Source organism: Vanessa atalanta, chromosome 8, assembly GCF_905147765.1.
Source record: "Vanessa atalanta chromosome 8, ilVanAtal1.2, whole genome shotgun sequence".
NCBI lineage: Eukaryota > Metazoa > Arthropoda > Insecta > Lepidoptera > Nymphalidae > Vanessa > Vanessa atalanta.
In genome coordinates, this window is record NC_061878.1 from 218,036 (window position 1) to 233,468 (window position 15,433).

The following is a 15,433-nucleotide window of genomic DNA, read 5'->3' on the forward strand; positions in this document are numbered from 1 at the left end:
AAATCATTTTTATTATTTTAACTATGTATTATTTTTTGAATAGAATGTCATACATTACATAATAGAATATATAATATAGCGAAGTGTATGTGAACACAAGTATGAATTATCATAAGCAGACTACGCTTCCCGAGCACCGCACTGGAAACGTAAATCTGTTTGTTAACACATTAATGTACGAACATTTTGAGATCAACAATGCACAGTACGCTTACCGTTTCAAAATCAAATTTAAGTTAAGCTATTTATTAAATCAACTGCTAAATACTTAAGACGGAAATTAAAACTCGTAAAATCAATATCATACAGTGCATTTATGTCCACGCAGACTAACAGACATGCTTTTAAAAAAGACAATGGTGTTCGATCCGTGGAGTATTCATTTTAGTATTATTAAAAAACCTAGGTCCTATGGCTTGTGAACACATTAAACGTTAATAGGAAATGATTTATATGTACTTACAAATGTACTTACATGTGTATCGTACAATTTCAACGTCTATAAACGGCGGCGACAAACGTTGCGTGGTCCATTTTCACAGCAGTCTTTCAATTTAAATATAAAAAAATATTGATAGTTCCGTTTAGCATAAACATAACCCGTCAGCCAATCCTTAAAAAATCACGGTAAAAATGGAGGCTCTATTGTATCCTAATTCGCCTGAAACCACAATCGATAAAACACTTGGTGTTTATTAAATAGTACTAAATGTTATATGAAAAAGAAAAGCAAAGGCTCAAAATGAGACAAACGAAAATTCATCTCAGCAAGTTTCACTTAATTCTGTAATTGCCTGCGTCGGATGCTGCGAGATGAAACTGAAAATTTCGTTTAATGCTTTTTTTATCTTTGTAAGCGATTCAGTAAAATTATAGTGTACCGAAAATGATATGGGAATTTGTCACACTTGCTTTTATAGGATGTAACTCAGTACTAATTATTATGTTACGAATTAAAAAAGTATATAATTAAATCTTAAAACAAAGTTTATAAATATATTCATATATTGACATAATAACAGTTAGTTAAACTGACAATTGTTAGCGTTTGTTAGCGGTTAACTATAAAAAAAGCCGTAGAATACCGTAGCCGTAGAGCCGCGTACGCGTAGGGGCGTAGAGCTGTAGAAGATGTTTTGGTTTTCTGCCAACAATTATCAGTACCTTAATTATTGAAATTTTCTACTTAAGATTAAAGTATTACATACAGCCTGGAGTTTGGGAATTAATAAGGATCATTGGAGCCCCCTACACCACGCTGTTCCAATGGGTTAGTGTATACGCATTACACATGTGTCAGATTTTCATCTGATACATGTGAATTTCCTCACAATGTTCTCCTTAACTACCGAGTACAAGACAAATTAAGCACATAAAATTCAGTGGTTTCAAACATATAAGGTGCACGCATGTGTACCACTGGGTCATATAGAAGCGCAGTAAATTATCGATGGTCGTGGCAGTTTCCGTTCTATGAAAATGACGAAATAGATTTGTGAAACAGTGTTTTTGAAGACATTTGTTGACTATAACTCCTTCTGCGCAGCTAGCTACTCCACGCTGGTATAAACATGAAATCCATTACAAATTTAATCATACAATCTCGATTGAAATCATAGAGTTATAAATTTTGAATAATAAATAAGGAATTTATTTAGTATCGGAATTCGTTATAAAAAATGGATGACTAAAAACGAAAAAGTCTAATAGTTAGTTAAAACAGCCTAACGTCTTATTACAAATTCCGCAATAACTAAATTATAATATGTTATAGTGGTTTTAATAAAAATAATATTAGCTAACACTGCGGGCTATATTGGAAAATACGCGAAATTCCAAGACATTTGCGAGGACTGAGCAAAGGGCAAAAGCCACATATATTCTTTTAGCCAGTTTTTATCACTGAACTTACACATAATAAGTCTGTAACGGCTACATGTAAGCACATAATATATCGAGATGCAAGCTCTGTGGAGCTTTCATGTACTTATTTATCGAATGAATTATACCATCAATATATCACTAAACACTAGTATAGGTAACATTCGAATTGAATCGTTTTTTCAGGTGTAAACATCATGGAACTTTTAAAATATAAACCAAACTAACATATATAAAATCAAATTTTAATAACTAAATTATATAATATTAGAAATTAAGACATAACAAAGATAAAATGGAGAATGTAAAGCAAATTAGAAAATTAAAATAATATGAGATCTGTGGAATTTTTAACAAAAAATATTTTTATTATTATAAATTATGTCAACATCGCTTTTAGATGTGAATTCGTTCAACGAATTCATGAGTCTGCTAAGGGCTGCATATTTACCTATATTCGTTTTGTAGGTTGGAGCGCAAAAGGATTCTTTAATTAGATATCTAGGAACAGTACGAGGAACTGAAGTTGATATTCTGGAGACATCACTAGTTTTATGGCCATACAAATTTAAAGTCTCAAGTCTCGTATCATAGATAGCTCGATAAGGACATAATCTTGTGTTCAGTGGTGAACGGGCAGAAACCTGCTTGTAGTGGATTATTTTCTGCCTCATGTTCACTCACCAAACTCAGCATAGTGTAATAGGATCCAAAGCTCCTATAGATATGTGGAGGCCATTTCCCAGCTGTGGGATATTTGAAAAGTAAGCTTTTTACATTTTTTAATATAATAGATATTTTTAACCCAAATATTATGTGGAATAAATCGCGAGGAAACCAATCGTTCTATTAGTTTCTGGTGTTGTGTATTGCTAATGATATAACTGCAACACACGAACAAATGAACCATTAACAAAACATATTCGATATTATGATATATAACTCCAATCAATCAAGTCGGTAAACAGTTACACGATCACTAATAGGCGCACTGACGATTGTGTGTACAATATCTATACAAAGATTATTGTAAAATAAATAACAATCCAACCAGTAGAATTGCTTTAATAGACGGATGTAGTATTAAATGTAATAGCATTTAATACTACATCCAATACAAATTATTAATTTTCTATACTAAATTTAACACAACAAGGTTTGCGGTTGAGGTCTCCTTTTAAGCAGGTATTATGTATGACGCAGGAGCTTGTCCCAGGCTATTTTTAAAAACATGACGTCAGCATTGCTGACGTCACGAATGTCAGGGTTTGGCTATCTATTCATCCTCGAATGTATGAAATTAAGCGCAGGAAATATTCTTCTTTGATTTATTTTAAGCTTAAGAGTCCGATCGCTTCGACTACTCGAACAAGCCTCCCGATACCGGCGGGCGTTTATTACAAAAATAGGGCACTATTCACTCAATATAACACCTATTTATGAATTATTATAAAAAAAAAAATTATATATTATTTCATACTAATTTAACATCTCAAAATTCACTAAATATTATTAATTTAATAATCAAACATTTTTCAATTATTAAAAATAATTAAACAATAATTTCCGGGCACGTGTTTTTCTTAAATTTTCCGCCGACATATATATTTAGGTTCAAAATAACGAAAAAAATATTATATATATATATATATATATATATATATATATATATATATATATATATATATATACATATATATAGAAGGACCCTACATAATTACAATTATTTGTTTCTCAATTGAAACAAAATAACGTTCTAATTTAAATTATCACTTCGTTTACACTTCAAATCACATAAAGACTATTCAGAACAACAATACACTGAACGAACAATGAATCAACATACTTCCTACTTACCGCAACGAACATCGAAATCGCAATGAATCGATGGCGGCAGAGCAGGTTTTTTTATAGTCAATCTGACCACCTATGTTATAATTATTTTTTTTTAAATCTACTCAGCAAATATAATTAAATTTGAATAAATCTAAGCGTTAAGTGCATTAATATTCAGATTTGTAAATAAAATTATCAGTGTGTATACGTCTGGGTGTGTGAGTGTGAATCGTCCGTGAATGGTAATTTAGAGCCATCCAAGTTGAATCATATTGCCAACCATATTTCTTATCTTTTAACCGAAACAAATAAATGATTTTTATTTGTATTAAGATCAAAAGAATAATATGGGTGTAATGATTTATAGAATAACCCCTTTATATAAATTGTCGTTAGCGATTTCCGACTCGTGGAAAGGTTCGTGAAGCGCAATAATACCTTTTCCTTAGCTCCGACTGCGTATTAACAATGATCACGTTATGATAACTTTCGACTGTGACCTGAGACGGTACTTCGAATACAATGGGATATGAATTTATTTCTTTATCATTTATTTTATCTGACTATAAAAAGAAGGAGGTTATAAAGTCGAAGTTATATTATGCGAAGACTTCATTGTTGTGATCTCTATACATATAATTATATATGTATATAGATCGATATAGGTATATTATCGACGCCTAATCTATCTATATCTACATCTATCTTTACTACTATATAAATCTGTAGAGTCTGTAAACTCAATTTTTTGTAACATCAACTTTACCATTTTTGAAATTTTTGTCTCTATCTCTGTTTGTCCCGCTATACCTCAAGAACGGTTGTACCGAACTTTATAAAAATTTGTAGACAGTAAGAACATGTGATTGCGTAAATTATAGATAAATTAAGAAGCATTAGTCACCTGTTTTAAGTTAATGTGTGTGTGTGCGTGTGTTTGTATGAGTGTGTGTGCGTGCGCGTGTTGTACAGTTTTATGACGAAATTGAAATATAGTTAGTAGTGAATATTCGGTAAAGTTATTTATTAATATTTAATAAAATCAAATTGTTTGCATAATTGTTTATTTGAAAATCTTAATTTTCATAGCGGGAACTCAAATAATATTCTCAAAGATAAATTCGACTATTGTGAAGTCGATTGCAGAGTATACTTTGTTTTTATTTGTAAAACGAATATAGTTATTTTATAAAAAAAACAGTCCAATCTGTTTATCTGCCATTCGTAAAAAATTATAATTGATTCGTCATTACTTTTGTAATTTATTTTATAATTTTAAAACATGCTGAACGTGCAACGTCCTCCGTTTTATCGGCAAGGAGCATCGTATGTGTAAATGTTTTCTTGAATTATTATTTCTATCTTCATGTAATTACTTAAATTATTTTTTGAATTTGAAAATTGAAACAGATTTTTCGGTCGAGTTGTCAATATTACTGGTCATGTGTAATTTTTGACAATCAATAAGAAGTGTTTGCACTTGCTTATTGATTGTCAAAAATCTACCACCGGTTCGGAATTTAGCACCTCGGACCTGAGAAGAACCGGCGAAAGAAACTCAGCGGGATATATTTTTTTTTTTTAACCTTTTTTCTTGTACAATTTTAGTTATTTGAAACAGCCTGGAGGCGATCATTTCATTCCCAAGGTGTGCAGTCAACTAAAAAGTCATTAGTGTTGTAATATCCTTTAGCACACAAACGCTCTTTAACGACTCTTTTGAATTTTATAATTGAATAATTTTGAACGTTTTCTGGGATCCTGTTGTAAAAACGTATACATTGCCCCAATATTATATAATTATTGTTTTATTATCTTATACATTCAATAAATATATTCAAAATAAAAAAGTATGGCTTCCATTTATAATAATTATTATTATTATGATAAATAACTAATTTTAAATAAATTTTAAAACGCCCCGCGAAGTGGGGGGGTATCAGCTAGTTGTACAATAAAAGAGGAAAGTTTGTGTGTAGTGCGCGAAGTCGGAATGGGGTGGAACTTTGGCAAAGTATATCGGAAATGACAGTTATCGAGCAAGGGAGCGTTAGCAAAGAATTTCTGAACAACTATCAGACTCAGCCAAAGCCAAAAAGAGAGACTTGTCTTAAGCGGATTATGTCAATGTAGATATTTCACATGATTGATATTTAACAATATTACCTCGCTCTCTACTCATTATTAATCTAATCCTAAAAATTATCATTAGCAGCCCGTAAAGTCCCACTGCTGGGATAAAGGCCTCCTCTCCCTTTGAGGAGAAGGTTTGAAGCATATTCCACCACGCTGCTCCAATGCGGGTTGGCGGAATACACATGTGGCAGAATTTCGTTGAAATTAGACACATGCAGGTTTCCTCACGATGTTTTCCTTCACCGCCGAGTACGAGATGAATTATAAACACAAATTAAGCACATGAAATTTCAGTGGTGCCTGCCTGGGTTTGAACCCGAAATCATCGGTTAAGATGCACGCGTTCTAGCCACTGGGCCACCTCGGCTCTCAAAAGAAAAGTTATCGTGATATCAGAAATATTTAAAATAATGCCCATGTAAAATATATTAATAATGATTAATAACTTGCACGTTTTACGAGCATCGACGCGAGTTTGCCACTAGCACTACTTGTCGGAGCGCACGCGTCTCTGTTCCAAAACGTTAGGTTTCGTTCTGATCGCACGCGCATTATATTCGTTACAATTCACATTTCATCCATAATGAATATAAAATTAAAGATAAAGGTTACTTCATCTTTAACTACAAAACTATTATTTGCCGTCTTTTAATTTAACATAAATTCTGACAACATTTTAAATCAGCTTTATTATTTTCTTTTAACTTCAAGATTGGTAAAAAGCTACATGCAATATTGTAAATATGATAAAATGATAAATTACTGAAACGTTAAACAACGCTAATGAATAAACTACAATATTTTTATTTGAGGTCAAGTTCTCTACAACATAAAGCATAATTTCTAACAAAAACATGTGCTGCATTATTTAGTATCAACACGAACATACTAAGAATAAGGTCAGGCTACATACGCCAATAAAGGGGGGTGTTATCTGAATCTGTTGCTGCTGAGTTCAATATATGCTGCTCATAAATGGCGACCCAGGATTTTATATACGCTCTTTATTTATAAATTGGATAATTTTTTTCAAAATAAACATATTAATATTAATAATGAAACAAAAGCTCAAGCATATTATTATTTATACATTATTACACACACACTAACACACAGAAATATATAATAGTACAAAAAATAGATACATGCAATCAGCATATATATGTATGTATGTATAAGAAAAAATAGTAAAAACTAATTTGATCTCTGTTAGAAATTTAATGGTTCATTGTGTTAAATGATTTACTTTTAACGATCAGAAGATGATGATGGATGAAAAAGAATGATGATAGGAGAAAGAATGTCACCAAATCCTATAAATATCGATTTTTCTAACGTACTCAACTTGCTGGTATGCGAGAACTTGAAGGTATACCGGGGCGCTTAGGCAATGGCAACACACCACCACACACCATAGAAAAGAGAGAATATTTAGTTTTCTCAAAAAATGTAGGTGGTGTCATTTTTCGTTGTCATATAGAATATCTTAAAGACGCTCAAATTTATTAGGAGTTGAATTACTTTAGCTCGCAACTGCCCAATTAAAAATATGAGATGAGATTTACGAAACGAACTGTAAGTACTGCAGCGATTTTAACGATGTGAATGGTTTTCTACTACTTTAAGAACAAAAAGCAAAAAGACTACTTTAAGAACAAAAAAAAGTATTGTCCAGACGGGTATAATTTTATTGATAGGTCTTGATTATTTTTAATTATTTTACGGCAGCAAATACAACACAACGCTTTTAACTAAAGATGATTGAACCTCCAGAAGTAGAAACCACTTTTCATCACTCCAATTCTCCAGTCTCCTTCTCCGCTCTAAGCCGAGATCTTAAATATTACGTCCCTTATACTTGTGGCTACGTCAGAATATATAAAATATATTAAAGTGATATTATGAAGAAATTTATATGCAAGCAGAGAGACTAGGCTTTTGGAAGTTAATGAAGAAAGTTGAACTTTCGAGTATTCGTTCAAGTTCTGTAATAAGGGAACCGGAGTATATTCGGATCATTAATATGATCCGAGTAAGCCCACGTGGTCGTGACAGCCTCAAATTGGAACGCTAATGTAATTGAGTTTTGAGCGTCCATAATGATATTATAAATATTAATGTTAAATCATCGCGACGAATTCTATTTCAAACGTCGGGGGCGGAGTTGGGGTGGATGGATTATTAAATTTAGAACGGCAGACGAGTAAATGGGTCCACTGTGTATTAAAGTAAGTGTTCACCTTTGCTCGCGGAAACTAGCGCTGGAAGAATTACAATCCACTTACACTGTTAATGAATCACCCACCGTGAGATATAGGATGTTTAGTCCCTTGTGCCTTATTGACTGCTTCGTAAAATAATGAATGATGTGTACATTAATATTTTATTATTAACTAGCTTACAATGCTGCAAATTGCGAGGCGCTGGGTTTAATAACAAAAAGCCAATAATATTTTAGCCGAGATTGCCTAGTTGTTAGAACGCGTGCATCTTAACCGATGATTGCGGGTTCAAACCCAGGCAAGCACCACTGAATTTACATGTGCTTAATTTGTGTTTATAATTCATCTCCTGCTCGGCGGTGAAGGAAAACATCGCGAGGAAAACTGCATGTGTCTAATTTCAATGAAATTCTGCCACATGTGTATCCACCAACCCGCATTGGAGCAGCGTGGTGGAATATACTTCAAAACCTTCTCCTCAACGAGAGAGGAGGACTTAGGCCTTAGGACTCAGTAAAAAAAAAAAAATTATAGGCTTTTCTTTTGTCGAGAAATGCTTACGGAACCAATTATGAGAGTAAGGAAGTTCAGACCAGCGAAATGTCATGCCATGCCAAATATATTATCTTCCATTATAAAGAAAACAAATTCAAGGATGAATAAAAAGCTTCTATTCTAGTCTTTTTCCTTTATTGAAACGATGAGCACCTTTCCGCAATATTTCACCCTTTCAGTAACTCTCAGATTTTTACGTCCGCCGCTGAACTACACGGACCATTTGAAGAATAAAGTGAAACACAAGAAAGGTTATTTGTCCTGTTCTTCTTAGGGTTGAGGTGTGAAGTGAGGTCCAGATTTGATTAGTAAGATACCTTCAAATTAAATATTTTATTTTATTATTTCTTCTTATAATTTTGTAGCTTGTATTTATGTAGGGCTGTTGGTCAGAATTAATTAAAGCCGGATAAATTTCGGACGACATTACGTGGACAGTACGTGGGTGACGCGAAAAATGACTCTGTACAAAATCACTGTATATCCAACAAGCAACAAAAGTCACAATTAATCACAAAAAGTTACTAGGTATACACTGAGCGGTGAAACAGCAGTTACGAGTACTACCTTTATAAATGTTCACTGTTCAGCTGAACCCAAGCTTTGTTTCATTTCTGGTATTAAATTTAGAATAATATTTTTACAACGTCAGTTTTTATAAAAACTGATACAACAATACGTGTATAATTTGTCTCTTTTGTTTTAGTAATTATCGTAAAAAGAGAACATATTTTGTTTTTACCTATTAATATACATGCGTAGTAATAAAAATATATACTTTAAAAACGATTATCACGAAAAAATGCTTCAAAGGGAATAATACTGCCATCGCTTCAGTTTATAATTTACTTTTGAACCACTTAGTGTAAATTTATTCATTACTAACCTAACGCGTCGAAGAGTACTCCTTTGTAAAATGAGTTTTATGATAACATTATTTTATATTTAACGTTAATAGTGTGCAAAGAGTGCATTGTTCTCGGCACTATTGTCCTCTGGGGAGTGTTTTTGTAAGACTGTGTACGAAGTCAAGTAAATTTACACTCGCTGTTAGTGTTCTAGACACGCGGTAGCGTGTCAGCCAAGTTCTAGTAACAGAACTGGCGTGCAGCACCGTGTGTAATATTACACGAACCATTTGGAGTCACTTTTGACCTCCTCATAACTCAAAAACTATTTGACATAAATGTGTCAAATTTGGCTCATATATTGAGACTCGCGAGATACATATGTGTTCCAAATTTCATAAACGCATCTCAAATGGTTATTTAGATATTAACGTCTAAAAATCGTCATTTTTATCACTGACTGACCTATAGATCAAAACTATAACCTACTTCCAGATGACCTAGAAAGTTGAAATTTGGCATGCAGGTAGATAATTAGGCAAATATAAAGGAAAAAATCTGAAACTGGTAATTTTGTATCATTATATTATAATTTTTCATTTTATTGGGTCTATAGGAACACTTATATACTTAGTTCCTGTAATAACTGTAATAAAAAAAATGATGTAAGAACCAGCAATCAAAACTTATGACAGCCGGTCTTAGTGTGGACTTTAAGGTCTTCACGTGAATATATAACAAGTTGAATACCACCCTTAAGTTTTTTAAATCCAAATATTTCCGTTTTATTACTTAATAGTATAGCCGACTTTGGTATTTATTACGTTATTAACTAGCATTTAGCGCACATCAATGGTGCAAAATCTATATATATACTTTAAAAAAAAAAAAATACGCATTTCGGTACACGGCGCGCGATGTGACGCCGAAGCAGCGGGTTAGAAGCGTTGTGATTAAACCTTAACGCGGACGTGTCTGAGCGAGTGGCAACCGCGCTCATAAGAATTATTTCAATGCCTTCCGATGGAAGCTGCCTAGTCTATTCGACTGCATATTTTTTGTTTGAGTATACAACAATAAAATAGGTTTCATGAGACTGTAGTAGAGTATGTATATCGTAACAGGAATGATTTAAGTTTGTACTCTAGCGCTACAAACGGGGATCCTTATTGCTTGGAAGAACAGTATCGAGCGAGCAAGCTGATGTCAGCAAAGGACTGGTGAATGGGTCCAATGGAAAAATAGAGAAAGTACATTGAGGACGTCGACAACAGCAATAGCGCATGTAAAATAACAATTCAATTTAAACATAATTTAATTTGCGAACTAGAAGCCAAACCAAGTTATAGATATTAAGTAATGTACATATATGTTCAAATGAAACAATTCTCTATTTGCTTAGCATATTCTACTACTATATACAAATCACAAGCACTTGACGGTGCTCTTTTCGACATAGGCTCCTCTATATAAAGTAAAGAGCAGGCTTACGTTGGCCTCTCTAGAGTTAAAAACTTGATGGAGTACATTTTATCAATTTAGGTCCAAGTCAAATCAAGACACAAGAGAGCTCCATTGTAGAGTACAACCGTCTGCGCACATTATACCACCCCTACTTGGGCAAATTAAATATAAACAGAAAACGCGTAAAAAATATCCGGACACTGAATGGGCAATTCACTCGAACATTTAAGAGGTACCTACAAGAAAAATAAGAACGTATCAAAAAAAAGACAATTATACCCCGTAAACATAAGAAAATAGAATAGCTTAACAAAAACCATTTGGTATTAATTTTGTTATTAATAAGTACCTACTAATAATTTATATACAAAAAGTAGTGATATCCCATCAAAAACATAAATGTAAAAATGAGAGCCAAGTTAAATATTATGATATATACCTTGGTTGTTGTCTTCAATGACAAAAGAAGTGAGATCTAAATTTGTGCCAAGTTAAATAGTCCTTTTTGAAATTTATTTATAACTACATAAAATATCATTTCTTCTTATAACTTGGGGTAATATATTGTTGCCTAAGGTCTGACTTGGCTAGTTCTCATATACAAATTATATTATAGCCTTCGTAAGTTCTAAGCCTGTTACAAATGAATTATAAACACAAATTAAGCACGCAAATATTCAATGGTACTTGTCTGGATATGCACTCGCAATATTTGGTTAAGATTCATGTTTTCTAGTGACTGCACCATCGCAGCTCTTAATGTACATTAATACTAACTAAGCAATACTGAGCTGTCCTCCATTCTTCTTAGATGTTCTGAGTTATAATTTGTTATTCTAAACACAAACTACAATTTGTGTTTATAAACATATAAGAACTAGCCAAGTCAGACCTTAGGCAACAATATATTACCCCAAGTTATAAGAAGAAATGATATTTTATGTAGTTATAAATAAATTTCAAAAAGGACTATTTAACTTGGCACAAATTTAGATCTCACTTCTTTTGTCATTGAAGACAACAACCAAGGTATATATCATAATATTTAACTTGGCTCTCATTTTTACATTTATGTTTTTGATGGGATATAATCTACTAATATTAATAATATGTGATTTTCTATCATTTCGAATCCTTAAGATATCTATTTTCGTATAAAGTTAAGCTAGATTTTAGTCACGGTTGAAAGATGTACAAATAGGTAGGTATATTAAAAGAGCGCTTGGAACTCAGTACAAGTGGCACCTGTGAAATATCGGAAACATTTCATCTGTGACCTTTAAATTGAATTCCTACACTAAAGAATCTGAAAAATTTTGAAGAATCAAGATCTTAGTTTCCAATGATCCATAACAGTTTAGTAATATGTAATAAAATGTAGTAAATTAAGTAAAATATTTTTTTATACGATAATTTGCTCGTCAGAAATCGAAGTTGATAAGCTGTTAAAGAACATCCCTAGACTTTCGAAGTTTTGCTGGAATCAAAACTAGCGGAATCCCAACTTAAAAATTACAATTTCAAATGTATTCTTGTAGAGTACCTACACCGCGTGGCTCAGTGTCGAGCGCAGGCGGGAGCAGCACGGGATCTCGACTGGCGCGACTGCTCACTCAAGGCGTGCGTGGTACTACGGAGGAAACTGGCGCTGATACACCACGCCGACTCAGTTGGGAAAGGTATCGTAATAATATCAGACATATCTACATCAGAGACTTGGGCCAGTGAACATCCTATTCTTTGAAAACCAGTTTGGATTTTGATATTCTTCCTAATAAAAAATAATTAAATATTTCGTAGCCAATTATAGGCAAAACGCCTTTTCACCATTTTTGCCCAATTTTTGCCCATAGACATGGGCAGAGTTTACCGGTAACCTTCGTGTTATTACCTATTTTTTGTCACTGTGTCAGTGCCGAGAAAGTGCGGTTATTATTTTTTTATTTAAATATAATATGACGAGGTTATCTTCTTATTCAAGATGTTTTGTTCACACGTCAATTACTATAACGATCACAAAATATCGAAATTAATAAAAATGAACTCAAGATTACGCCTTAGTTACAAATTCGTAACGATGTTGAAAACTGAAAGGCCGGCAACGCACCTGCAAGCCCCCCGGTGTTGCAGATGTCCATGGGCGGTGGTAGTCACTTTCCATCAGGTGAGCCTCCTGCTCGTTTGCCACCTTTTGACATAAAAAAAAAAAAAATGTGATGAGAAAATTTGTTTCGCCTCAAGTTCATAGATAATGTTTACAAGGGAATGTTAGATACAATATTTTAATACAATTGAATCGAATGAGATTCCTCAGGCTGTTCATTAGCAACTTTTAATGAATGCCTGTGAGTCGTACATGTATATTCAAACACACATCACCTAATCCTCACTCAGCACCGGCAGATGTTTCAACAGACGTGACGTAACAACTGATCTAACTCTCTGGTTAGTTTACTGTTTGAACATAATTTCAGTGATTGTGTTGTTTACATATTCGTTGTTTGAAATAAACTCGTTCAATGACATTTATTCGATATTATTTAGCCATCTATTTTGTGGAAATCTGATGATGAATGACACTTTGCCTATAGACTGGTACTATAAAAAGAGTAATTCCTTGCATCATCAATTCTTCATTTAATTATGGCAATGGCTAACCGGCGGATTTAAGATATTACGTTATGGTTGTTTGAGGGATAAGTGGGCCAGTGCCAGACAATTTAATAAAAGCCACTGAATACTAATATTTTCACAGTTGAATCTTTATCAGTCTTTCTTGATTGAATACCGTACCTAAACAAAATATGTCCTGCTATTCAAATGCACACACATAAGAGTACATAACAACTAATATTGTTAATTACTTAAATTTCCGCACATATAGTACTAACTAACTATATATATTCATAGTTTGCTACAGATAACTATTTTCCGGAGTCACCTATTATTCGAAGGCTGTAACGAACAACAATTGGAACGCGTAATTTGAATCCCGGGTGTCGCGTTCGATCACGGCGCGAAAGTACCGCTTCTAAATTTTAAACAAGCTATTTTTTTTTTCTCGTTAAAACCAGTTAGCGTATTCCATTTTCGAACTGCAATAAAGTTTTTATTTCATACACCGTTGCAACTTCAAACATAATCGAATACCCGATGACAGAACACCTACAATGTTTCCAGTAAAGGGATGATAGCCTTTTTGTTCGCACACATTATTTCTAATTAATGTAGTAAGTATTGAATACATTGTAACCGGATATTTTGTACCGGGGTCGCCTTACAGTTTCAATAAAGCACGTATCCGTAATCAAGTTGTTTATCCGGATTCTATAAGTTTCGTCTCTTGACACAATGGGGTCGTGGCTACTGGAAATATATCGCGCCATTTATCTTAGACGCGCGAAACGTACAACGATAACATTAATGAAGTATGCGAGGAGAATGGACTGCTGCGTTGAATTGATAATATACATAAATGTCGAGGTTGCAATCATAATAACAGCGCTCTAATTGAATCAAATATCTGGAATAATTCATTTAAATAAAATTTCGTACTTATAGATGTTCATATAATTGTGTTCTTAATATCCCAAAATGTACACAGATTATTTACATTCGTCATTCCGTAAGAGCCCGCCCTTCCAACGCATTCACTTGAAAGATTTTCAAGTGCATATATGGAGTTTAAATGACTGTTCTCTCTTTATACTTGACAGTTTATCAAAAAATTATACTTTAACAGCTTTCTAATAATACATTTTAACCGTAATTCGTCTTAGTCTGAAAAGAAACCACAAGAATCTACGACACATTGAAACGACATCCCGGATGCTTAAATAAAAAATATAGAGGTAAGGGACAACCAAAGAAGCGATGGGTAGATTGTGTGAAAGACGATATGGCTAAAAAGAATGTTACTTGTGAGATGACGTCAGACAGAAAAATATGGAAGAAGACTTGCTGCGCCGACCCCAAGTAAAATTGGGATAAGAGCAGGAGGGTGATGATAACTTAAATAAAAATTTGAAATGTGTGGAAGGGGTAAGGCAAGCGTTACCTTATTCGGACAATTAAAATAAATCAGCGGAATCAGTACACCTCGTTAAGCCGGCATAAAGTTTCTTACAAAAGATTTCTCTTGCGAAGAATTGGTGATGATTACGTCATTTATTCCATTCGTTTAGCTCTTGAAGAAAACAAAATTTAAAATGGCTGCGAAACTATCGAAAGCATTCTACGTATCTACGAGTAAGCCCACTATTCTCCTAAAGTGATTTTCGAAGCGCATTAATGTTAGGAGTTGGGATGAAGCTAGTTCTCTTCGAACAAAATATTTTCGTGCAAAGCTTTCACTTGCGATCTGAGTCCAATGCAGTATTCCGCATTACGTGAATTAAGATTTCTTAATGACATTATTGAAGATCCGATTTTCTGATTAAGTTTAAGGAAAGTAGTCCAGATTTATTTATGTTCATTCTTTTCGATACGACA

At 33.3% G+C, this 15,433-nt stretch overlaps 1 protein-coding gene across 1 annotated transcript in view; it reads left to right on the forward strand.

The window, feature by feature from the left end:
* LOC125065878 overlaps positions 1-15,433 on the forward strand; it is a 177,367-nt gene that overhangs the window by 143,964 nt on the left and 17,970 nt on the right. The window contains exon 5 of the mRNA XM_047673734.1: positions 12,481-12,621. Within this exon, the coding sequence (XP_047529690.1) occupies positions 12,481-12,621 (141 nt within the window). The remainder of the gene's footprint in view (positions 1-12,480; positions 12,622-15,433) is intronic.